The sequence below is a fragment of the Rousettus aegyptiacus genome, unplaced genomic scaffold, assembly GCF_014176215.1.
Source record: "Rousettus aegyptiacus isolate mRouAeg1 unplaced genomic scaffold, mRouAeg1.p scaffold_m13_p_2, whole genome shotgun sequence".
NCBI lineage: Eukaryota > Metazoa > Chordata > Mammalia > Chiroptera > Pteropodidae > Rousettus > Rousettus aegyptiacus.
In genome coordinates this window covers 155,910,784-155,936,988 of record NW_023416295.1, presented here as the reverse complement: position 1 = coordinate 155,936,988, position 26,205 = coordinate 155,910,784, and the positions used below count along the sequence as shown (strand labels likewise).

The 26,205-nt window shown below is 50.7% G+C and overlaps 1 protein-coding gene across 2 annotated transcripts; it reads left to right on the top strand.

Annotated features, from left to right (window-relative positions):
* The first annotated feature begins 83 nt into the window (after window positions 1-83).
* CLSTN3 (calsyntenin 3) lies at window positions 84-25,394 on the top strand. Of its 2 annotated transcripts, XM_016162846.2 has the most exons (19): window positions 84-159; window positions 1,054-1,099; window positions 4,174-4,296; window positions 4,705-4,900; window positions 6,233-6,441; window positions 6,719-6,868; window positions 7,099-7,284; window positions 7,720-8,001; window positions 8,582-8,694; window positions 11,832-11,994; window positions 12,569-12,625; window positions 13,418-13,575; window positions 13,712-13,860; window positions 17,001-17,227; window positions 17,513-17,683; window positions 18,519-18,664; window positions 18,877-19,012; window positions 23,950-24,152; window positions 24,417-25,394. In XM_016162846.2, the coding sequence occupies exons 3-19, from the start codon at window positions 4,221-4,223 to the stop codon at window positions 24,555-24,557; spliced, it is 2,763 nt and encodes a 920-aa protein (XP_016018332.2). In that variant the 5' UTR covers window positions 84-159; window positions 1,054-1,099; window positions 4,174-4,220; the 3' UTR covers window positions 24,558-25,394. The 2 variants fall into 2 exon arrangements, with proteins under 2 accessions (XP_016018332.2, XP_016018331.2); XM_016162845.2 differs by lacking the exons at window positions 84-159; window positions 1,054-1,099 and adding an exon at window positions 1,391-1,791.
* Window positions 25,395-26,205: the final 811 nt, after the last annotated feature.

Sequence of the window (26,205 nt, the reverse complement as noted above, 5' to 3'; positions counted from 1 at the left end):
TCCTGCCAGCTTCCTCTCTCCTCCTATGATGAGTCTGGGGTGGTGCCTGCGGCCTGAGAGAGGGGCAGGGACTTGGCAAGGTTGTGTGCTTTTCCTGAGGAAGAAACCAGGAGCAGGATCTGGAGCTGTCAGTTATTCAAGACTTGAGCCTTTCTGAAGGTCAGTTTTGGCTTCCAGCCCATTTCTGACAGGCTTGGGAACCATTCCAGAGCCCCTGAGGAGTTGCCTCTCCCACGAGGGAGCTAGTCTTGCTGTGTGGAGTGGGGGTCTCTTTCTAGCTCACTCAGGGAGGGATGAGTTCTAACAATATCCTGAGGTCCCTGGACTGTGTGAGGGATCCTTACAGGTATGAGAGGGAGAAGGTGGGGAAAAAAGGGGGGCAGCCAGCTGGCCAGGAGCCAAACTGAAGAAAATCCTATAGCACTGGCCCCCATAGTTCCTCCAGATGACTTGACTGAGCTGGGGCCCCAACTCTGGCATTCCAGCCTTTTCGTCCTATAAGACCATGAGGAGAGAGGTGGCAAAACTGCCCTTTCCAGGCACAAGACGGCCATGGGGGGCTATCGGCAGCCTGATGAGGTGTCAGATTTCAAAATCCAGAGCAGAAGGTGAGGGGGGAGTTTGGTTGGCTATTTTGAAGAATTTTGCACTCGGCTTGGGATCCAGGGGTTTCCTTCTCCCTCTGGAGTCATCGATGATGCCATCGCCCCTGGTCCCCAGCCCTTGGACCCCTCATGCTGACCAGCGTTCCCGTGGGGGGGGGGGAGGTGTGCCTACATTATTGTGTGCTCCGCCCCTGTCTCTCAAACCTACCAACTTCCCTGGCTTCGGAATCAACTGGGCTGGTTAATCATGGTTTAAGGTGGAAAATTCGGGGAGAGGGAGGGCGGGACGGTAGACAGTGGGACAAATTCTCACTTTTCCTCCAGCCCCAGAGCTCTTTCCACCGCCCTTCTGTCCGTCCCATGGTTTCCTGAGGGAGACCTGGGGCTGGGAACTGGAATGCTAGGATCGCTCGGGGTTAGGCTCTGAGTTTGACTTCTTGCTTCCCAGGAGGCACGCAGCGGGGACTCGCCGATGGAATCCTCTGTTTGAAGAGGTGAATGCAGAGTTGGGGGTGAGGGTGACGTGAATACCACCTCCCTCAGATCTCCACTGACGTCTCCCTTCCCCATCCCCGGGCTTCTAGCTTCTCGATTCTCCCAATGTCCATTTCCTACCCTCTCTAACAGCTTTCCAGCTTCCTCTCCAGCCCCCGCAGTTCCCTGGGTCCTACAAATTGCATCCCGAAAAAAAAGCCCTAACGTGTTCTCCCGCCCCACCTCCCCAGTCCCATTGGTTCCCTCCCCCCCTGCAGCACCTGGCCCCCCCAGTCGTTTAATTGGCCCGCGGCCCCATCAATCCTCGCCTGGCTGTGCTGACGTCATCCTGCAGTAGAGGGGATGGGGTGGGAATGAGAGAGAGAGCGAGGACGCCGGGCTGGTGAGCGAGCGAGAAGCCACAGCAAGTCCCTCACCTCAACCATCCAGGTTGGGGTCTGCCCAGGTCTGCCTTATGGACTAGCGTGGGCAGCAGGCTCCTTCTGCCTCTGCCCTGCTGCCCGCTTTCTACCCTCGCCTCCTTGAGGAGCCCCCCGCATCCCCACCCCCAGGGTGGAATAAACCGGCTTCGGGCTCCCAGGGGGGAGCAATCGCTTGGCCCTGCTCTGCCCCACACGACACCATACCATGACCCTCTTGCTGCTGCCCCTTTTGCTGGCCTCCCTTCTCCCCTCCAGCTCCTGTAACAAAGGTGAGTGAAGTGCGGGATGGGGGCTCAGAAGAGGAGTGTCAGGCAGAGCAGCGTGGGGTCCGGGTGGGCAGGAGCAGTTGAGTCTCTCTGGTACATGATAGGTGTGTTCTTCCGACCATCCCCCTTCCTATCTGTTTTCTCAGACCTGTTCCTTCTCCTCTCCCTGGAACTCCCTTTGCCACATCCTCCTGTCTGGCCCATCTCTACCCATGTGCTTCTTTTGCTCCCATTTGGTCCCCATTCCCATCCTGAGATCTCCGTCGCCCCCTCCCCCAATTTCTCCCTGCTGGAGATATGTCAGGTCTTAGGGGGACTTGCCCTGAGGGCTGATACACATCTCTGGATGGCTCTCTGTTTTCACTGGGATGTGCCTGCGCGAAGGCTGTGTGGCAGATCCATCTGGTTCATCTCCATCCCTTCCTGGGGAGGAACTGTTCCTTGTAGCTCAGCGATTCGGAGCACGTATGTTTTGGCGTGTTGCTCTGCATCCATACCCTTCCTTATGCCTGCATGCAGCTGGGCTGTGGGTTACCAGAGCTGCCCTCTCTGGCCGAAAGCAGATAAATTCAGCTGGGTGAGGCCGTCAGAGGGACCAAGAGGGAGGAAGTGAGGGAGGGGGTGGGGGAAGAGGACTCAGGTAGGTGGAGAAAGGCAGGAAAGGGCAGAAGTGGGTGTGTGGGGGGAGCTAAACCAGTGGTGAAAGGGAAAGCTGAGCAAGAGAAGGGAGGCGAGGCGTGGGAGGAGGATAAGAAGGGGCTGGAGAAGGGTAAAGGTGGAGGCAAATAAAAAAAAGAGGAATGAAAGGGAAATCAGGAAGAACAGATGAGAGGAGTGGGAGAAGGAGAGTCAAGGAAGGAGGAGACAGGGAGCCTGGGAGTGAGTGAAAGAAGATGGGCACAAGGAGGGGGTCAGGGGCCGAGAGGAGAGGAGCAGAGTCAGGGGTGAGCCGTGCAGAGGGTGCCCGGCGCTGGCCTTGCCGTGCGCCTCCCCTCCGACCTCAAGCCTGGCTTCTTAGCCTCCTGCCACTTCCCGTGCTGCATTGTGAGCACCATCTTGAGGCTTTCTCCTCTGCCACTAGAGATGGGGGTGATGGTGGTCATCAGCCAGAGAGGCAGGCTTTCAGATACCGGAAGGCTCTTCGGGGTGGGCTTGGAGGAGAGAGTGGAAATCAGGATTTCTGGCTCGGTGTGACATAGTGGGGACCAGTTTCCTTTGGTGACATCTTCTTGGATGATGTGTTCCTCTGCTCATGTCCCACTGATAGGCCATTGTGAATGTGGTTTGAGAGCCTTGGGGTTGGCATGATAAGATGAGATAGGGCGGCAGTGGAGGTTGGGTTGGGGCTGACACAGAAGGGGAAGGGAACACGCTGTGCCCTCCCCCGTCGCCTCTTACTAGGCTAGCGGGAGACTCGTCCTGGGAGGAGACACAGTTGGGCTGAGTCTGGTAGGAGACGGGGAGATCTAGAGGCTGAGTGAGTCCCGCATCAATCCATAATTGGCTGGTGGTTGAGAGGGAGTGGGGAGGGGTAGGCAAGAATTAGGACTGAGTCATGAGTCTGTAGAAAACGTGGGGTTCAGGGAGTTTGGGGTTCGGTGGCCTTGGTGAGAGGACATAGAAATGTGCTGGTTATGATGAGCGTGTCCTCTCGGCCGTGGGGGTGAAAAGCACGAAGGGGATTTGTCGTGTTTCTAGGCCAGCTCGATAATCCCTCAGGATGTTGGCTCTGCTGGGTCCGGTTATTTGGCATTGATTCCATCCCTGCTCCATCCCTGCCCTTCTTTGCCCCCTCCCTCTGTCCTATATATTTTTTCTTCTCTCATTTTCCCTCTTCCATTTACTCTGGGAGAATGGCCTTAGGTTGGGTCTTGGCTGGGTGAAGTTCAGAGTGAAGGGATCAGGATCGAAATGGGGTAGTGCTGCTGGTGGTGGAGAGGATAACAATAAGGAAACTTCTAGATCTTTTCCTAATCTCAACTCTGCCCTTAATCTATTCCTTCCCGTTCTCAGGATCTTCTGATGGCCTGTCATTGCTTCCTAAATCCCTAGTCTTCGCTCCTCAGCACTTAAAATCCCTAAAGAAAATTCTCTACCCTATGACCATGTTTCCCAGGGGAGATAGGAGTCCCTCTCTTCCCAGGGCAGTCTGTTGCCATAGAAACACTCTATCCTACCACAGAAAAAGGCAGCGACCTTCCTCAGACCCTCTGATTCCTTTAACAGCTGATTTCTTGACCTCAGTTCTTCCTCCAGTAGGTGCTTCTGCAGGTGTGAGGAGGGTGGTGATACTGGAATGTGAGTTTGTCTGGGTCAGCTAGAGTTGTGTGGGAGTGGAGGGTCCGGCTCACAGGTACTTCCTCTCCTCTCCCTGGGGGATGTCAGCCAATAAGCACAAGCCATGGATCGAGGCGGAATACCAGGGCATCGTCATGGAGAATGACAACACAGTCCTGCTGAACCCACCACTCTTCGCCTTGGACAAGGATGCTCCCTTGCGCTATGCAGGTAATTGAGGTTGGTGGATGGTAAGGTGGGTGGCACAGAGAAAAGTATTTGAATGAGCAATAAAGAAGTGGGGAAGAGGCTTGGAAAGTGGAAGAAGTAGGCTCAAGGAGCTGAATGGGCTGCATTGAAGCTGGCGAGTGAGTAAAGGGAGTCGGAGAGAAGGACATGGGCAGACATGGGCAAAACACACGGTGTGCCAGCTCTCAGACCTGATGGCTCTGAGAAGTTGCTGCTCAGAAACCTGGCATTGGAGCTGTATGCTTGATAATTATTACTTTCATGTGCACAAAGAAGGGACAGGGGTTTGGGAGGCGAGGTGAAGCAGGAACCCTGGGTGGGGAGGCTGAGGCCAGAAGGAGATGCTGGAGCTGGTGCATGAGCCTCACCCTTCCTTCCGCCCTGGGCCAGGTGAGATCTGTGGCTTCCGGCTGCATGGGTCTGGCGTGCCCTTTGAGGCTGTGATCCTGGACAAGGCAACAGGAGAAGGGCTGATCCGGGCCAAGGAGCCAGTGGACTGTGAGGCCCAGAAGGAGCACACCTTCACCATCCAGGCCTATGACTGTGGCGAGGGCCCTGATGGGGCCAACACCAAGAAGTCCCACAAGTGAGGAAGCCCCGTCCCCTGCCCCCTGCTGCAGGGCCCTGCTCTCTGCCCCTCACCCTCCTCTGTCCATACAGTTATCTACTATCTCCTCCCTCCCTCCTCTGTTTACAGGGTTTAGGGACAGAGTCCTTGTCCTCCTGGAACCTTCAGTCAAGGAGACAGAAACATATAGTAGAACTCAGTGGGATCTAATCCTGGCTCTGCCTCTTATGGCTTTGGACAACTTCCTCAGTCTTATCTGTAAAATAGGGATGATGATGACACCTACTTCTTTAGGTTGCTATGAAGGTGAAAGGAAATGGTTTGTGTAAAAAGCATGCACCACAGTACTTGACGGAGAATAAAGGGCTCGATACATGGGAGTTACAATGACGAGAACAGGGAGGAAGGGGGAGAGCATCTTCAGCACACGTCCAGACTCCCTCTTCCTGCCCCACCAGTCTATCTGCAGTGTGTGCCACGCTCACGTGATTATAGCGAGCGCGCACACGCACACACACACACACACACACACACACAGAGCCCTGGGTGAGGGTGGGCAGGGGGCGCTACAGCATGAAAGAGGCTGGGGCCTGGGACTCCTTTGTTTGTTCTCAGCTAACTTCTCATTTGAGAATAGGAAAAAGATTGGCAGTCAGGATTCTTGGGTCTCTAAGAGGCACTAGAGATAAACTACTTTTTGTGACTCAGTTTCCCATTTGGAGATAGGCTCTGTGCCTGTGGGCCCTGGGCAACTGGATGTTGGCTAGGGACAGGGCTAAGTGTGACGGGCTTAGCTCCAGCTCTGCTTGCCCTGTGGGTATCTGAGCAGGGAGGAGCCACAGCTGACATAGTACACATGTGCACGGAAGGCATCTGGCATTTACTCATGTCAGAGGACTTATGGCTTTTGTAGTAATGCCACTTCCCTTCTCATGGTTGGTTTTAACTTGGCTTTTACTCTGCATCTTCCTTGATTACCCCATTGGATCTGACTATTGTGGAGGAATGACCTGCTGGACACAAAAGACTCTCTTAACCCTCTTCTTGGCACCTCAACCCATAGCATTCTGTACAGAAGCCATCTAAATCAGCATTGGTGTCTCCTGGGATCGCTGTCTCCTCTCACAGCAGATACCCTTCCTTAGCACAGTTCCCTCGAGGGCCCCATCCCTTGTAGTGCGTGGTGCCCCGGGGGGCGGGGATGGGTACGCCTATGATTCAGGCTCAGGGACAGACGTCTTCTCTCCTGCTCTGATTCCTTGTCCGAATTCCTACACGTGCCTCTGTTGAGTGTCAAGGGCAAGGCTGGCTGACTTGTCCTCTCCCCGCCTCCTTCTCTGGCACGTGCAGGGCGACTGTGCACGTGCGGGTCAATGACGTGAACGAGTTTGCCCCTGTGTTTGTGGAGCGGCTGTACCGTGCTGCAGTGACCGAGGGGAAGCTGTATGACCGCATCCTGCGCGTGGAAGCCATTGACGGTGACTGCTCCCCCCAGTACAGCCAGATCTGCTACTACGAGATCCTCACGCCCAACACCCCCTTCCTCATTGACAATGACGGTGAGTCCAGCCCTGCCCACCCCAGCTGCCCAGCCCTCGTGTGTCCAGATTCCTTAGGACATCCCGGAGATGAGTTCTTTCCACTTTTTCCGCCCTTCAGGTCCTCATTCCACATCCTCCTTCCCAGATGTGGAGCCTTTTTTCTCAGATGCCTTCTTCCCAGCTTCTTGCTGCCCAATTCGCCTGCAACCCACTTAGCTCACGAGTCTTCCCTTTGCCTCCCTAGGCTTTCTCTAGTGCTCCTGAGCCTCTCTGTCCTCCCCTCCCCCTCCCCCAGGAAACATCGAGAACACAGAAAAGCTGCAGTACAGCGGCGAGAAGCTCTACAAGTTTACGGTGACTGCTTATGACTGCGGGAAGAAGCGGGCAGCAGATGACGCCCAGGTGGAGATCCAGGTGAAGCCCACCTGTAAACCCAGTTGGCAAGGTGAGGAGACCTCCTCTGTGATCCATTTTGTGAATCGCTTTTCAATGTGGTCTCCCTTTTTGCCCTTTTGACAGTTGTGGGAGCTCGGCTAGGAGTCAGGGGAGGGATATTTGGGGGCATTCTGGTAGCCGTTTACCCTGGACGGCCATTTTCTTAGCATCCCGAGACTGTCGGTGGAATGGCAGGAGCAGAATGGACGTCTTACTCTTCTCTCCTTCTCACCCATGCAGGCTGGAACAAAAGGATTGAATATGCACCAGGCGCCGGAAGCTTGGCTTTGTTCCCTGGAATCCGCCTGGAGACCTGTGATGAACCTCTCTGGAACATTCAGGCCACCATAGAGCTGCAAACCAGCCATGTGGCCAAGGGCTGTGACCGAGATAACTATTCAGAGCGGGCACTGCGGAAACTCTGTGGTGAGTGCGACCCCGTCCCCACCCTCCCAGGCCTGTCCCTTCCCACCCAGCCTCTAGTTGACCCTTCTCTGCCTCTTTCTTAAGAATCTGCCTTATATCTTCTTCTGCCCATCCACAGGTGTATATATCCACAGGGTATAGCATGCAGTTAGCTCTTGTGGCCCAAAGAACAAATAAATATGTTATTGGCGAAGATGCATAATTGTAGCATGAGATAATCACCAGATACACTGTGGGACAATGAGATAAGAGTTGGAGAATGGAGCTTTTCCTAAAAGAGAGGTTTATCCCTCTCTGGTCTCTGAAGGCCAGAAGAGGCAGTGAGACTAGCTGTAGGGAATCGTTTCCCGTCAGTCACTCTTCCCCTGCCTGCTTCCCGCTTCCCCATCTGCTGCTGCTCATCTCTGGCACTTGTGCCTTCTGGGGCTCCTGCAGGTGCTGCCACTGGGGAGGTGGATCTGTTGCCCATGCCTGGCCCCAATGCCAACTGGACGGCAGGACTCTCCGTGCACTACAGCCAGGACAGCAGCCTCATCTATTGGTTCAATGGCACCCAAGCTGTACAGGTGCCCCTGGGTGGCACTTCCGGGCTGGGCTCTGGGCCCCAGGAGAGCCTCAGTGACCACTTCACCCTGTCCTTCTGGATGAAGCATGGCGTAACTCCCAACAAGGGCAAGAAGGAAGAGGAAACCATCGTGTGTAACACTGTCCAGAATGGTGAGCCTTCCTCAGGGCACTGGTCCGAGTGGGGAAACTGGTTTCCTGACCTGTCTTTGTCATTGGCATGGTCTGTGATTGTGAACAGGTCACTTCCTTTCTCTTCCCTTGTAAGATGGCAGTGCTGGGTTTGATAGTCCCTGAAATTCTGGGATTTATTCCCAACCTGACAAACTGAGGCCCTACCGCTCTCAGGGTGCAGTGGGGCAGCTCACTGCCATTCTCACTGCGGTTGCTCGGTCCCCCTGCAGCCCACCAGTAGACTGCCCCCCGCATCCACTCCCATTAAACTCCTTCCTCTGTGGTGGAAAAGCCTGGGCAGTAGAGTGGCCCACTCTTTCTCCTCCGCCTCCACCCCATTCTCCTCCTGTAAGGGCTAGTTATCTCCATCCCTAAGTATTCCTCCTCCCTTGACTGCAATGGAACATCCCTCTGGGGGTCAGGGGGCGGCCCTCAGAATGTGGGAGAGAGAGCACGCGAGAGGATAAAGGGAATGCAGCATCCTCTCCCTCCTAGGGCGTCGAACCTATTCTTGCCCCAGGCCCTGTATTTAATCCACATCCCCATCCTCTCCCCTCAGAGGACGGCTTCTCTCACTACTCACTGACGGTCCATGGCTGCAGAATTGCCTTCCTTTACTGGCCCCTGCTTGAGAGTGCTCGTCCAGTCAAATTCCTCTGGAAGTTGGAGCAGGTGAGGCTCGTACCAGGCTCCTAAGATGGGTGGACGTAAGTTACTGTTAGGGAAGGAGGGCCCTAGAGCAGGAGCTGGCATTTCTGGGTTGCCCCGAGGCCTCTCTCATTCTCCACTTTCGGCTCCTGACCATTATATCCTCAGATGCTCTTGCTCTCTTTTTCCAAGGCTTGTCTCCTGGAGATATCGCTCTTGGATTAAAAGGAAATAGAGAAAAAAATGACTACTAACATCAAACCCAACCAACCATCTTCCCCCCCCCCTTGTTTTATTTTATCTTTTTCTGATCTAGAGCCCCAGCAGTACATACCCCTGACTCTCAAGTAGTTCGCTTGTTGTAATCAAGAAAATAAGTAATTCTGAGGTACACAGATTGGGTCTGAGTCCTGCTAGAGAACTTACTAACCGTGAAATTTTGGTTAATATGTCTAAATGTCAGTTTATTTACCCGTTAAATGGAGATAATAATAATTCTATATTTAAGGGTTGGTGTAGGATTAAATGATGTACTAGATAGATCTTTGTATAGCCACCCCTGCTTAATAATAGGGATACATTCTGAGAAATGCGTCGTCAGGCGATTTTATCATTGTGCAAACATCATACAGTGCACATAGAAAAATCCAGCCTACCACACACACCTGGACTATATGAGACAGCCTATTGCTCCTAGGCTATAAACCTGTATAGCACGTTATTGTGTAAAACATCAGAGTAAATCAAGTGCAAGAGAAAATGATGTAATCCAGACACGCGGTAAGCGTGAGATGGATGAGGCTGCTGCCAGCGTAACACAGGCAGTGATCGGCTTGCTTTACGGCAAACTTTTTTTTTGATAAGTAGAAAGAATACACTTTAAAATAATAAAATTATAGTACAGTAAATACATAAACCAGTAACATAGTCATTTATCATCATTATCAAGTATTTGTGCTGAATGTAATCGTATATACTATAATCGTGTATGACTGGCTGCGTGGTAGGTTTGTTTATACCAGCATCATCATGAACACATGAATAATGAGCTTTGACATTATGACAGCTACGAAGTCATTGGTGATAGGAATTTTTCAGCTCCATTATAATCTTATGGGACCACCATCCTGTATATGGTAGGTTGTTGCCTGAAATGCCTTTCACTATTCGGCACACGACTGTGGTCTGAAAAAGCACTTTATACATGTTAATTCTCATTATTATTATCATCTATGGTTATGAGAGAGAAATAAAAATGGACCAAAAAATACAAAAAGAAGGTAAAATCCTCTCTTCAGCCAACAGTTGCATTCTCCAAGCTGACCACAAGGACCAGCTTTGAGTTTCCATCTCCTATTTTTCTTGCAAGCCCTGGTGGAGTGGCTGAGTAAACAAATGACTAAAAAAAGACAGGAAGTGAAAGAGAGAGAAATTGAAATAAAGGGCCCAAAAAATCCACAAACTGGGTAATTGAGAACTGTTTATAAAAGCTTCTGCTTTTCCTAGCACTCCTTTAAGGAGATAGTCTGCCATTTGCTACTTCTTGATCTTTCTCCCACGTTGCTAATATCGGTAACAGTACTCTTTCTATTTTCTTTTATTTACTCTTATTTATTCAACACATATTTATTAAGTATCAATTAAGTCCCAGCCATTCTACTAGGTTCTGGGGATACAATGGACTATAATATAGATGAAACAAAATCTTTGCCTTCATTAGGTTTACATTTTAGTTAGTGATAGATTTTTTAAAAGTAAACATATAAGAATGATAAATTGTGATAAAATACTTTGAAAGAACAAGTAAGGGACTGAGATAGAGAATCGGAGAAGGTAAGGATTGGGGAGCTCACCTTAGATTGGATGTTCAGGGAAGGCCTGACCGAGGTGAAACATAAGCTTAGTCCTAAAGTATGGGAAATATCTGTGAAGAGAAGGTGTTCCAGGTATAGGGGAGAGCAGATGCAAAGGTCCTGAGGTAGGAAAGAGCTCAGCATGTTCCAAGCACGGAAAGAGGGCTCGTGATGTTGGAGCACAGTGAACAAGGGAGCAAGAACACACATGAGGTTGGAGAGACAGGCAATGATCAGGTTATACAACGGACTTGTGTCAGCTGAGGTTCATTTAGATTTGTCCTGAGAGATGGAAGCCTTTTGAGGGGTTTAAGCAAGGACGTGACCTGATCAGATTTACAGTTTAAGAAGATCCCTTTAGCAACTAAGGAGGAAGAGACATAAGAGTGTAGGTCTGTTATGATAGTATACCCGAGAATGGTTGAGGACTCGACTAATGTGTGGCAATGGAGATGGAGAGAACTGCACAGAAACCCACAGCTTTTAGTTCTGTTTGGACCTGGGATTAACAGCATCCACAGACGGATTGAATATGGAAGATGAGGGAAAGGGAAGAATCCAAGCTGTCTCCCGGGCCGTCTAATGGAGCAACTGAATGGATGGGGGGTCATTTATATTGTCCGGGAAAAACAGAGGGGGTTGGACAGGGGTGTGGACTTCCGTCTTACACATTTAACCTTGAGCTACCTGTGAGACATCCAAGTGGAGGGCACAGCATTCAAAGGAGAGTTTTGGGCTGGAGATGTAGATATTGGAGTTATCAGCATGAATACAGTGTCTGAAACAGATGAGGTAACCCTTAGGAAGAGAGTGTAGACAAGAAAAGGGAGAGGATCTAGGTTGAGCTTTGAGGAATTCCAACATTTGCAGTTGATAAGGCAGAGAACTCTAACTCTCATTCCTCTGACCCCATCTTGAATGACCCTCAGAGAAACTACAAAGGGTTTGTTTCAGTGGTTCTTGTTGGATCACAGACTGCCTTGTAGGTTCCAGCGCCATGCATACATAATTTTGGGAGGAAGTGAATTCACAAAATGGTGTGTTATTCTTCTTTGAAATGTTTATGGTTTTGAAGAGTTACCTAAAGAATGGAATTTTAGGTACTGGGTTGGTTTCCTGGTAGATTTTGGGCAAGGGTGTAATTCCTTGAACTGGGTAAGAATCGATTCCCTAGTAAGCCCTGTTGATCAAACTGGGAATATGAGGAACGGTTGGTCCTCTGATGCCTGGGAGAAAGGGCAGTGCCTTGCGCTGGTTCCCTGAAGATGAAGTAGCTGAGGGGGTCTTGCCCCTGCCCTCCTCCCTCAGGTCTGCGATGACGAGTGGCACCACTACGCTTTGAACCTCGAGTTCCCCACAGTCACGCTTTATGCCGATGGCATCTCCTTCGACCCTGCCCTCATCCATGACAATGGTCTCATCCACCCGCCCCGGAGGGAACCTGCTCTCATGATCGGGGCCTGCTGGACCGGTAAGTCCCTGAGCTTCTCAGTGAAGACACTGAAGGTTGGAGCCTCCAGTGGCTTAGAATTAGGGCAGGAGCAAGGACAGTCTGTCTGACTCCATGCATCTCCCTGCTGTTGGGCTGGGTGACTCAGAAAGCTCTCCAGTGGAGACCACATATCTCCCACGTATCCAACTGATTGTCGCCTCTGACTTGGAGGAATTTCCATCTCAGCCATCACCAGACTTGTTCTGTAACTGCAGCCAGTTTCCATGTTGTTCCACCACCCATTTCTCTGTTGGAGGCCAGTAACCCTTCAGAGTCATCAATCTTCCAACTTTTAAGCTATTTCTTTCATTCTCTCTCGTCTCTCTCTGTTGTGTGTGTTACCAGAGCCCCTGTGTTTCCTCAGCAACATATTTGAGTGTTTGTCTAGAGTTCTGAGAGATTAAGACATGACAACAGAAGAGTTGGGACCCAGCTCAGAGGTTGCAGGTCTTCCGTGGGCTGGGTCCGAGCAGGGAAGACCTTTTCTTCCTCTCTGTCAGTCTGTTCCCAGAACCTCGAGCTCACTGCCACTTTTTTTCTTTTTTCTCTCCAGAGGAGAAGAACAGGGAGAAGGAAAAGGGAGGAGACAACAGTACAGACACCACACAAGGTACTCTGTGTTTAAGAGCCGGAGACCCCGAGAGTTCTCACCTCAACTTTCTGTTCTGTGCTCTCTTTTCCGCATCGCTTCCTATCCAAGCCTTATTATTTACTGTGTTCCATGCCACCAGGGGGCAGAGCCTCCCACAACTACAGCAAGGCAGGGTTTCCTTGGTGAGGTAAGGCCAGATGGAGCTTGGCTGGATTCTGGGTGTCCCTTCCTGCTACAGATTGAAGTGAAGGAGTTCTCTTGCTGGAACGTAGGAGGCAGGAGTCAGTCACACAGCAGGGAGGATCTGGGCATCTGCGAAGCTCACACACATTCATCCTGGTCTCCTTGCATGCGACTGAAGATGCCCTCTCTTGCAGACTCCTTTTCCTTGTTGTGTCTCCTCTTCCCTCACTCCGATCTTGCTTTTATTTTTCACCCTTCTCCTCCTCCTGGATTTATTCTGGCTTCTATCTTTCTCTGCCTTTTCTTATTCCCTCCTTAGCTTCACTTCCCTCTCGTCGCTCTTCCTTCCTTCCTTCCTTCCTTCCTTCCTTCCTTCCTTCCTTCCTTCCTTCCTTCCTTCTTTTTTCTTCCTTCTTCTTCCTTCCTTCCTTCCTTCCTTCCTTCCTTCCTTCCTTCCTTCCTTCCTTTCTTCCTTTCTTCCTTTTCCATGCTTTTCCTTTTCCTGTTCTTTCCGAAGACTTCTGCTCTTTCTCTTTCCCCCTTTCTCTCAGCCTCCTTTTCTTGTTCCATTCCTCCTCTCTGCTCACCTCCTCTTACCTCCCGTCCTCCCCTGTGTTCCTGCCCTAGGAGACCCCTTGCTGACCCACCACTACTTCCATGGCTACCTGGCTGGTTTCAGCGTGCGCTCAGGCCGCCTGGAGAGCCGCGAGGTCATCGAGTGCCTCTATGCATGTCGGGAGGGGCTGGACTATAGAGATTTCGAGAGCCTGGGTAAAGGCATGAAGGTATAGCCCCTTCCTCCAGCCCTCTCCTCTCAGGCATGCCCCTTGTCCCCTGCCCTTGTCCTACTTTTCTACCTCTGTTCCCTTCCTCTCCTGCCTTTTGGGCCTGCTCTCAGCTGTGTCTGTGTCTGGGGCCCAGGTCCACGTGAACCCCTCGCAGTCCCTGCTCACCCTGGAGGGGGATGATGTGGAGACCTTCAACCATGCCCTGCAGCATGTGGCTTACATGAACACTCTGCGCTTTGCCACACCTGGCGTCAGGCCCCTGCGCCTCACCACTGCCGTCAAGTGAGTGTGGGGTGGGGCGGGCAAATCACAGAGCAGAGCCAGAATGTCAGAAGCCCTTAGCCTTAGATGCCACCTAGCAGTAGGCACACTCCCCTCACTTTATGGATGAGGAGGCTGGGCCCCCCGCAAGAGGACACTTGACCTGCTCAATTGACGCAGCAATGTCAGTAGAAGAGCCTGGACCAGACTCAGGTTTCCCAACAACCAGGTCATTACTCTTTGCACTGGGCCACACTTCCAGGATTTTGGACTTTTTATCTTCTCTGTGCTTCTGTGCTGATATGTAAAGTAGGTCAGAAAGGGTACAGGTTTGGGAGCCAGGAGAGCTGACATTAATTCTGACCCTGGAAGACACTGGGCAGATAGCTCCAGTTGCTTTACTTATTTTAATCTTGATTCATCAAGCTCTCGCAAGGTCAAAGTGGATGATCTAAGTCTGGGTGTTGCCACCTATGGCCCCAGGACCAACTCTGGCCTGCTGCTTGTTTTGGTAAATAAAGTTTTATTAGAACACAGCCATGCTTGTTCCTTTACATATTGTTATGGCTGCCTTCCCACTGTGGTGGCTGAATCGTTGGGACAGACTATATGGCCCAAAAAGCCAAAAATATTTACTGTCTGGCCCATCACAGAAAGTTTGTTGACTTAAATTCTAAGTGAATGATTTTAAATTCTTTTAAAGAAAAACTGTGCATTACTTTAAGGTTCAAGTATATTAGGTATTAAAAATTCAGATTAATCGAGAGGTAATGAAAGCACAATAATTACAGACATAGAGTCTATTACTAGCTTTTCAGCACTAAGAAAATACTATAAAGCCGGGATAACAATAGAATCTAACTCATGGAATTGTTATGATAACTAAATGTTATAATCCAGATCAAATGCCTGGCAGAGTGCCTATCCTGCAAATGATGGCATTTTCACCCCTCGTTAGGGTTTATGGGTAGTTTTTAGGAGATACTGCCATCTAGTGGGTGGATTACACAATGTAGGAGTCCGAATTCCTGAGGAAGCATTACCTTCTCCCCGACTCTGCCTTAGTTTCTCCATGAACTACATGAAGATAAACATCTCTGACTTGTCCCCATCCTAGGAGGGCTGGGTTTGGAGAGGAGAGGAGTCTGAGCCCTGGGCATGGTTATCCAGCCTCACTGTCAGAGCTTCAGGCAGGAGCAGAGCTTTTGGGAATTGGGCTATGGGGCCATGGTGTGTCATGGTGTGGAACTGAAAGCCCAGGTAAATAAAGTCACATGGGCGAAGAGCAGAGCTGAGGATGTGCGCTACGATGTGCTAGTCAGAACTCTCATTGTTAAAGGGCTAACATCCGGTTATGAGGGGCTCAATCCCTCCCAGTCTGCTCAGGACCACATCGGAAGGGAGGGCCCTGTCTCTTAGCTTAGAGTGGAGCTCTGCAAGGGATTAGTGATCTTAAATCAGAATTTTCATTCTCATACATCTCCAACGAAGAAGACATCAATGGCTTCATCTTGTCCACTGTACAAAAATTGCATTCGAAGCCCTCAACCATCTGGCCAGGCCTTTCCTGTCTCATGTTTCTCTACTCCCCTGAGTATACTCCTCACCTTCCTCCTAGAGAAGTCCTCCCTTCCTTGAAAAGCTAGCTCAGTTGCTATTTTCCTTGATCGTTCTTACTTTCCCTCACCAAATGCCTTGTTCCTATGCTAGCCAGAAAGAACCTCTCTGCCTCTTTGAACTCTCATGAGTTTTTGTTTGTTCCACTCATGGTGGTGATCATGTCTGCCTTTGTTTTAAGGTTTTTGCGCCATATATAATCTCTCAACCAGATCATCCCTTTTGTGTCTCTTTGATTGCTCATGTAAGTGGGCGTGTCTGTTGGAGCTTGTGCTCCCAGGGTCATCTGGGGTTGTTTTCCAAGAGGCTGTGATCTGGGCCCCTCTGAATAACGGTGCAGATTGTCTTAGGTCCCGCTCTTTGTGGCACAGTGACTCAGCAAGCTGTAGGCATTGGTCACCTCAGGGGCTTTGAGCTCATCGTATCTGCTGAGGTTACTCTCCTCCTTTTCGGCTCCAGGAGTCAAACTGGGCATGCTTGGGAACACTGATAATGGTCCTCTTAGCAAAATCAATTCAGTTAGCACAGCATATGGACCATAGGCCTTGCCCTTGAATTAGTAACTCCCTTGTGAAGACTGCTCATTCAAGGGGTCACTTCTTTATAAATGAATTTGACGAGTGCAAACTCAAATGGTGGGTGTGGTTTAGTGGAAAAGTTATGGACTTGGAATAAGAAGAAGGGGTTTAAGCCTTGACTAGGACACATATTTCTTGCATGGCCAAGATGCTTAACCTAAAAGCTTTGGTTTCTTATCCTTATTCTACAGTGTTGAAGTAAAGTCAAATGAAGTAATATGGACAAAGCACTTCATAAACCAGCAAGCGCTACAAGAATTATTATTGATTAACAAAGGATGAGGCTAGAGAGGGTCCTGGGAGCGCGTGCCTGGGTGGCTATGCTGTTGATTGGTTGAGCTTGGCTGAGTCCTCTAGGGAGAGTTTGTCCCAACACCAGATCAGTGAGGATTCATGGGAAGGCGAATGCAGGTCCTCGATGGTCAGATTAGCTCACCTACCAAAACGTGTTTCTCTGGTATTAAACAGAGTGAGTGGAAGACACGCCAAGGAGGAGGACATCCTTAGATAAGCCCTTCCCCCTCTTGTCGTTGAATATTTTTTGGCACATATTTGCCAAATATTGTGCTAAACACACTTAAAACCCTCCTAGGTAAAGAACTGTGTATGTATATGCATTTTTGTCAGCTCGCCTTGTAAAATGCAGTTTGATAGGTGTTCCATAATTTTGGGGGCAGGGCACTGATGATGTGGTCACCCCTATAGGTTAGGGTTGCCTGGCCTTCTGTCCCTGATCTTTCCTGCAGTGGCATCCTCCCGGGTGAGGGTATTTCCCACTTCAGCTTTGTTACTGGGGTGGTGGTGGTGGCGGCGGTGCAGAGACATTATCCCCCTTTTCCTCCGCTTGCCCTCCCTGACATGGGGTGCTGTATGTAGAGGTGGAGGCCCCTAAAAGTGAAGCAGAATATAGATTACAAGGGAAGGGGTGTTGGGGTCACAAGCTGCCTCTCCCCCTTTCTCATATAGGTGCTTCAGTGAAGAATCCTGTGTCTCCATCCCTGAAGTGGAGGGCTACGTGGTAGTGCTACAGCCTGATGCCCCCCAGATCCTGCTGAGTGGCACTGCTCACTTTGCCCGCCCAGCTGTGGACTTCGAGGGATCTGAGGGAGTCCCTTTATTCCCTGATCTTCAAATCACTTGCTCCATTTCTCACCAGGTGGAAGCCAAAAAGGATGAGAGTTGGCAGGGCACAGGTAAGGATGACCCCAGAAAGGGATATCAGCCTGAGAAGGATGTGAGGGGGAAAACCTGGAGCTGGGCGTGTGAGAGTCGTCTCATCCTGCACTTGTTTGGCTAGACCCACGTACCATTAGGCAGGAGAGCCAGTAGGAGGCCCATGGATGTACAGAAATTGTTGGATAATGACGTTCTTGAAAATGATGCCGACTGCTCTCACGGAATGATCTTGGAAGGGAAAGAAGCATGGGAATGAGGTGGGCCTTCATCCCTGACCCAGATCCTGACTCTCTCCAATTCAGTGACAGACACACGCATGTCGGATGAGATCGTGCACAACCTGGATGGCTGCGAGATTTCTCTGGTGGGGGATGACCTTGACCCTGAGCGGGAAAGTCTGCTCTTGGACATGGCATCCTTGCAGCAGCGAGGGCTGGAGATTACCAACACGTCTGCCTACCTCACCATTGCCGGTCAGTGGGGCCTGCGAGCCTGTATTCTTTGTGTGTGTGTGTGTGTGTGTGTGTGCTCCACCCCATAAGCAAGTACTGGGAAATCCAGAGGTCTTCCTTCCAGGCCCAGGGATGTAGCCAAGTGCCATTTTGCACCTTCCTAGCCTGGAAGATCCTCTGGCTTTCAAATTGCTCCTAGAGAAGGCGTACTGGGGTTTAGGCTCCAAATGGTCCTTTCTCCCTGCTTCTCTCTATAGCCTGGTTTACCTCCACTCTTCCTTTGGCTTAGCCTTCTCTGATTAGCTTTGTAATCACCTGGCTGTTTGGTACCAGTCATCTTCTCGATCTTCCATCACACTAATCTCATGTATACAGCAATGCTTTAAGTTAGGAGCTCATCTCTTAATGAAGAGTGGCAATGATTTGGTAGTGTAAAGGAAGCCTGCTCTCAGAAGGACCCTCCATAAGGGAGTTTGGGAGGTGATGGGCATAATCAGTTTCCTCTTATTTCCATTTCCTTCCACAGCCTCCATGATGACTTCTGTATTTCCCCTTCTCTCCTTTTCCCTCCTGCTTGCCACCTTCCTGCTGTCTTGTGGGGCGTCCTTATTTCTTTCTCTCCATCCTTACCCAGAAGCCGCAGAGCTATTAGAGAAGGACAGAGTAGGAAATGCAGCCTATCCCAGTCAGCCAGAGCCCAGTGGGGGGTGGAAGGGAGCATCTTTTCCTCTGAGACCTCGGGTCACACCCTCGTTGGGACTAACTAAGCCATTCTAGGCTGGTGGGAGTCTGGGAGAGAGTCTAGCCCTGAGCCTCTTCGTTGGCTCCTGCACTGAGCTGCTTCTTTGTCCCTCAGGGGTGGAGAGCATCACTGTGTATGAAGAGATCCTGAGGCAGGCTCGATATCGGCTGCGACATGGAGCTGCCCTCTATGCCAGGAAATTCCGGCTTTCCTGCTCAGAAATGAATGGTCGTTACTCTAGCAATGAATTCATTGTGGAGGTACCCAGGGAGTCTCCATTCTTCCATGGCCACCCCTTACTGGCGAGGAGCGAAGGCAGGGTGGAGTGAAACTGATAGTTTCAGCAGGGCAGACTCCTGGCCCTGGTAGCGAAGGAGGAGGAACTGTGGGGCAGTGGTTATGAGATGGCCCTAGAGAGTCAGGGTTGGCTCTGGGGAGGAGCGAGAGTGCCCAGCAAGCCCTCTCTCTCCAGGTCAACGTCTTGCACAGCATGAACCGAGTTGCCCACCCCAGCCATGTGCTCAGCTCCCAGCAGTTCCTGCATCGTGGTCACCAGCCACCCCCTGAGATGGCTGGGCACAGCCTGGTCAGCTCCCACCGAAACTCCAGTATGTACGGCTTTGTGGGGCCAGGTGGGGCGGGCGGGTGGCAGGGGACTGGGCTGGGGAACAAGCATTCTCCTCTGCCGCCTGCGAGGGGATGGACGGGGTGGAGAAGGGGGGTTCTCTTCTCTGTGGTACCTTAGTTGACAGCTGTGTTCCAGTCCCTTTATCTTCCTAAATCATTACCTTTCCCTTGTGAAGAACACAAGCATTGTGTGTTTGCAGGGAACACTCCTGCCTGGAATTATGAAATCAGTGTGGGATGCAGGCAAAGCCTTTGTTGTCCTTGCTAAATCCACAACAATATCAGATTAGCCGGGGACCTAGGGATCCTCAGTACTGAAGGTATCAAGTGTTTATAAGCTACTGTGTACTAGCACTGTCCTAAAGTACTGTTAGGAATATAAAAGCAGTATAGGATAGATACAGTCCCTATCCTCAAGAGAAAGTTGGTGCTATTAAATGTGTAATTATGTGCTATCTATAAAGTCGTAGTCTAAGTCAAAATTCGCAAATATGTGAAGTGTTACATCAGATGAGACGCTGCCCTTTGAAGCAATCTTGTTCCCTGGCCATGATCTTTCCACCGGTGAGGCAATTTTTTAATTCTCAATTTAAGAGTTGCTTAACTGTAGAAAAACTAGAAACAACAGGTATAAAGAAGAAAAATCAGCTCTAATTTCATCACAGAGAAGAAACCATTGTTGATACGGTATATTACATGTTGGCTTTCTTCTATGCCTATTTTTTTTTCTTTTTATGAAGTTGCGATTCAAATATTTTGTAACCTGATACTTATACCTAATATTATTATTAAAAACTGAAAAATGATTCTGATGTTGCTGGAAACGGTTGTTGGAACCCCATTTCAAAATTGCTATCAGAGCCAATTTATGAGATGCATTTATTTTATTTTATTTTTTTTTAAATTTTGGAAACACCTTGCTTTTGGCCCAGTTCAGTGTTATTCAACTTCAGCATCCACTTTTGTCAGAGTTGGTGCTGGATGTCATTTTATGCTTTTAAACATTAAATCTACTCTCAAAGGCCACAGGTTTGTTGTCACTTTTGAAAAAAGTCAAAAAGTATATCACAGGCTCTGAAGGTAATTCCTTAAGGAGTTCTAAGAATGCTTTCTTGGAAGAAGTTCATGGTCACTGAACACTATCCCAAAAGTATAGCACTCACTTCAATATGTAATAATAAGAGTAGGGAACATATCCATGTGTGCCAGGCACCATGCTCATGGACTTTTATACATAGTAACTCATTTAGTCGTTACAAACAACAAATGAAATAGATACTAGAATTACCCTCCTTTAAATGCAGGGAAATGGAGGCCCAGAAAGGTTAAGTACCTTGTCTGAGATCATACAGCTAGAAAGTGGTGGAGCCAAAATTCAAATCCAGGGGTCCTGTGCACTAAGCATTGCTCCCCATGCCCTTTCCATTTATGTTCGATACTTCAAAAAATTATTATTAGTCTCACTGCTTTATAGTTGTCCCTGATTTGGGGGAGCTCTTTAGGGCTTCCCAGGGCTTCTTTGACTGAGGTTAGCTCCTTGGCGACCCCAAGAACTCAGTCTGTCTTCCTTTCTTTGGGCAATGGCTACTACTACACTGTTCTTTGTGTTTCTTTTCCCCTGGGACTGGCTCCCTTCTTTCTTCTGCAGAGGCCTTTTTAAGTGTTTTACTGTGACTCACTATAGCAGAGCAGATGGAGGTAGGGGTGAGGAGGGAGTACAAGGCATAACCAAGTTGCAAAGTTTCCAAGAAGCTTCACTCGATCTCAAGTTGGTAGAGACATATGAATGAACTAAACCTGTTTTTGTTAAATACTACCTCAGGGCCAGCTTCTTTCTTTTTTTCTCATGATTCCCTAGCTCTTTGTCCAGTTCTTTCCTTGGGAATCATCCCACTCAACCTTGTTTGGGTTGGATACTGGGTCTTGCTACACGAATTAGGCTCAAAGTAGATCTGGGTTGACATTGCTGCTGGGCCTGATGAGATTCTCAGTCTCTGTTTTCTCTGGTCTGAGGTCCCAGGGGAGGGAGTCCCCATTCTAACTCTCCAGGAGCTTCCTCCCCTCACCTTCATCCTCCCAGCTACCGGGGAGTGCTCCAGGGTGTGTAAGTGCTTTCTTCCCTTTACTTTTCCATCCACTATTCTGAGCTGACATCCACGCAAAGCAAGCTTGCTCCGAGATCCCAGTTGAGAGCTGTAGGCTGCTTTTGCTTTTTCCCTTATTTTGTCCTGATTAGTGTGCAGAGGGCATCATTCACCTTAGGGCATTTGGGATTGACATCTGAGCTTACCAAGGAGATCCACTTCATAAAACCCAGTCCTTACGCCTCTTCGAGGTGGTTCTTCCCCTTCCCCTCCCATCCCCAAGAGTGGTATTACAAAATTATGGCTTTGCAATTTCAAATTCAAATTCAGTTTCAAATAGCATTCCCTCCAGTGGGACAGGAGGTTCGTTTGTCTGATACTTCTAAGTGCATCATTGGAAAAGAAAGATCAGTGTGAAGTGGGGCAGTCAGGAAATGTTTTGTGGCGCATGTAGAGTTTGAAGTTGGACCTTGAAGGGTAAAAGGGATTTTGGGTGGTCATGAGAGTGAGAATTCGAGAATTGGGGGTGGGTGGTTAGTTTGGGTGATTATGGTTAGGGAGAATAAGGCTGTCCGAAGGGTAAGACAAAAAATGAAGACAATATTTATCTAGTCATCCCAGATTTTGACGCACACCAGAATCACCTGGGGAGCTGTAAAAATATTTGATGCCTAGGTTACACCCCATACCAGTTAAATCAGGATGTCAGGGTAGGGGAGCCAGGCATCAGTGGTTTTCAAAGATTCTTAAGTGATTCCTGTATGCAGCAAAATTTGGGAGCAATTTCCCAACTTTGTTGACTACAAAAGCTTTGCAGAAAGACCTACAATGCAATAGGATAAAGATAGAAAATGAATTAGGAAATGTGGAAGAAAGGACAGTGATGAAAGAGGAATACGATGAAGCCAGAGAATAAAGTCGGTTCATAAAATACATACTTGTCCATTGATGTGGAAGCCTGGGAGGGACTCTTTCCCACAAATGGGCAAAAAGGTCATCTTCATCTCTGTCTTTCCTCCTCCCCCATTCCCAGGCAGTTGAGAAATGCTGATCCAGCCAGGCCCACCTCTGCCCTGAAGCTAGTCCTCGGGGAGCCTCCTTGCTCTGCTCAACAGAGTCAGCTCTAGTTGTTGAGTGGCCCCAAGTGGGCTATGGTTTGGGTCAGGATGGAGACCGACTTGGCAGAAGGCCATCAGGGTGGCGTTAGGGAGGTGCGAGGCTAGTGCACCTGCCCAGGCAAGGCGTTCTCCACACACCGGCTTGGCCCTGGAGCATGTGGCAGCGTGTGTGTGGTGGCAGTGTGCGGGTGCTGGAGGCTGGGGAAGAGGGGGCTGCAGCAGGGTGTGGGGAGCCCCTGTGCTGTGTGCTTCTCTGGGCTCTGTCTGCTCTGTTACTTGATATGTGAGTTTTAGAGGCTGTGAGTAAATTTGGGTCTGGGAGATAGATTTGTGGGCTGGAATATAGTGTGTGCGTGAGACACATACATGTAATAGTCTCTCAGCAGCGGGACTGCCCAAGGCCCGAGCTTCATGAAGCCTCTGTGGTCAGGTGAGTGGCTGTGCACACAAGTAGCAGGCAGGGGTGTGCACCATGTGGGGTGTAGTGACTTATCTGCCTAAAAGGGTCCTGGGCCTGGGGATGTGCATATGGAGGCTCTACCTCCATCTGCTGTCCCTGGGGCTGTGGGCGCTCCCGCTCTGCCTCCTCCTGCTGCTCCAAAGGCTGTTTGTGTGTGTGCAAGAGGCGGGCAGGGCCGTGCTCAGGGCTGTTTGTTTTGTGGCTCTTGCAGTCTATGTCCGTGGTGTTTATATCTTCCTTCAGGGGGTTGCTTGGTCTGCCCAGCTGGCAGGGAGCTGGGTGGCACTGCACCTATGGCTCTTCTCTGCCTTACTGGAGGCCCTGAGATGCCTCCCATTGATCCTGCTGTGTGAGCAGGCTGCTAGGTGTTTGGTATGGGCAGCTGCGTGGGTTAGCAGAGGCCTCGCTCGGGTGTGGGGTGTAGCGACTTTTATCCAGCTCTGTGCCAACATGGTCTTCTTGGGCATGTACACGTGCATGCACGTCTGCTTTTCCGCCATCAGCTCTAGGGTCCGTGTGAAAGTGCACATGCCCTTCAGTGTCTCGCTGCCCTTCATGGTCCATATCCCCCTGCGCCTGGGCCTCAAAGTGAGGCTGCGGAGCCAGAGGCATGACAGGGCCAAGGAGAAGTCGAGTGTACTTCAGGGGGAGATTCTGGAGGAGCAGAAACCCGAGATGTTCAAGAGCCCGAAGCCCACAAGGAGAAGGGAGGTGGCGCCGAGCAAGAGTGAGCTCAGTCCAGGTGCTCCTTGCCCCTCGGACCTGTCCCCAGCCTTGGACATTCTCTTCTCCTACTCCATCAAGCCTGTGTGGCTGTTTCTCCTCTTCCCCCTCTGGGCACTGGGCACTCCCTTCCTAGGTTGAGTGGTACCTGGGGAAGACGCAGGCAGGATGACCTGGGCAGGTTCCAAACCTTGCCCTTTGCCTGCTGAGAATAGAGCTGCTGTGACAGCTTCCGCCGGGAGCCTTTCTCCCCCTGCCCTTGCCTCCCCGCTCCTTTCACGTGCTGCTCTCCCTCCGTCTGTCTGTCTGTTCCTTGAGCCCTAGCAGCAGCCGTTCTGCTGCCCGCTTCCTTCCTGGTGTCCTGGTGGGGCTCTATTTTGCGTCCGGCTTCTACAGGGTAGTCTCCTCTTCTGGGCCATCATAAATCTTATCTTGGAGACTTTCTCTGCCCAGGGACCCCTTCTCGGCTCCCCGTGCTGAGTCCCCTTGTGTAGACCTGGCCACAGTTTCTGTACTGCACGCTTTCCCCGCAGTGGTCCCCAGTGCAGCGACTCTCATCATCGTGGTGTGTGTGGGCTTCCTGGCGCTCATGGTCATCCTGGGCCTCGTGCGCATCCACTCCCTTCACCGCCGCGTCTCAGGGGCCAGTGCGCCCCCAGGGGCCTCCAGTGACCCCAAGGACCCTGACCTCTTCTGGGATGATTCAGCTCTCACCATTATTGTGAACCCCATGGAGGTGAGTGGCCCTGGGGAGTGGGGTGGTCCACAGGGTCAAGATTCAGCTGAAGCATATGCAGCGAAGACCTCCAAGGAGTGGCCAGGCCCTGGGCAAAAAGCACTGGGCTGAGTTGCCATCAGTCGGAAAGAGAAAGGTTTGTATCGGAGAGGGGGTGGGGTGGGGTGGGGGTACGGAGGCAGAGGGACTGTGGTCCCAAAGGAGAGGTTTTAGGGAGTGTGCTGGCCACTGAGCCCCTCTCCTCTCTGCTGCTGCTTTCTCCAGTCCTACCAGAATCAGCAGGCCTCAGTGGCCGGGGCCCCCGGTGGCCAGCAGGAGGATGAGGACAGCAGTGACTCAGAGGCAGCTGACTCACCCAGCAGCGACGAGAGACGCATCATCGAGACACCCCCACATCGCTACTAAGGCCTACATCGCGACTAAGGCCTACACCCCTCCCCGAACAAAGAGAGAATTCTGCCCTGGTGAGACAGAGACACCTGGAAAAGAGAACATTCTGAGAGAAGAGAGACCAAGAGGAAGAGAGTTTGAGTCATATTTTAATCTCAAAATCCCAGTGGGCCCCACTGGAATCTGCACCCCCCGCCCCCACCCACCTCCCATGCCTCCGGGCTCTTCTTCCTGGGTGTGGAAGGCTTTGGCTGCCTTTCCTGACCCCCGCAGCAGCCCCTGTTGAGCTCGCCCACGTCTCTGTCTCTCCTCCCACCAGCCATGCGCTGTATTGTGGTGGGCGGGGGGGTGTCAGTAGCAATGGCAGGGGCCAGGGGTGGGACCGAAGAAACCCTCTCCTTTGTCCTTCCCTATTCTCCTGTCCATGAGGCCTTCCTCCTCCCAGCTTCCTCCGTGGGGCCTTCCTATTTCTCTTATGATCCCCCACCTCTCTGTCCATTTCACTCTGGGGACCCCTGTCTCTTCAATGTGCCCACTTTCCCTCCTTTGTTGTCCTCTTTCCCCTCCTGTCCTTGCCTGAGGTCCTAAAGCCCCTGCCCTTCCCACGTGACCTGCTTGTGGCTAGGCTGTGGGTGTGGGAGCAGGAGTAGGGGCCTTGGCGTATTATATATAATGTATATTTTTTCATGTGTTCGTGAGTGCAGACCCCGTGTTCTGTCTGCAGCTCACAGCTTGTGTGTGTGTGTGTGTGTGTGGCGTCGTCATGTCCTGGGTGGGAGTAGGGGAATGGGTATGGTGAGGGAGGGGATACACCCGAAGGTTTTCAAATAAAACCAGAAAAAAGCTCTGTGAGCTGCCTCCTGCTGCCTGATCCCGCGGGTGCTGTGCCAGCATTGAGCCCTCCGGTCTAAGGGCCCATTTGAGTTTCTGAGGAGGGATGAGGTGAGGGGTGCAGGCCTGGTTATTTTGGGTACCAAGCCACAAAGAAATAAGACAGGAGTAGATGGCTCCTACTGCTTTCCTCCCTCAATATCCTCTGGAAAAATATAGATGATTCAGAGGATGCAGCAGATGCCTGGCTTTGTAGGGTTGCTGTCAGTCCCTTCCCACCTCTTGGAACATTCTGTCTGTGGCACATGAAATCCCGCCTGGGAGTCCAGGGGGAGAGGGCAGGCAACCTTGCTATTGGTAATAAGAGAGAACAGGTTCCGAGACATGTTCCCTAGGTAGGAAGAGGCAGTAACCAGATGGGGCTATTTCAGAAGAGGGACCTGTAGTGGGAGCATCCTTCCTGTGCTGTTCCTGCCCCAGCAAATACTGGGGATCCAAGTCTTAATTCCTTTATGTAGGATCAGGGCTTTGAGTATCAGTAATGTTCTCTGGGGTTCTTGTTAACACAGGTGGGATGGAGATGGTGCTCACTGGTTCACCCTGTACCCCACCCAGAGCCTAGCTTTACTTCTGTTGGCTGCCTCATCCTTACCATTGGCTTAACTACCAGCTGCATGTGGATGCCTCCATATATATTTCTCCTATCCAGACCTCTTTCCTGACCTCTATTTACAACTATGTATGGGTATGTCTACTCAGGCCTCCTGTGCCTCAAACTTAACCTTTGCCTTAATTCTGTGCTATTCTCCCTTACCTCTATCACCTTTTGTCC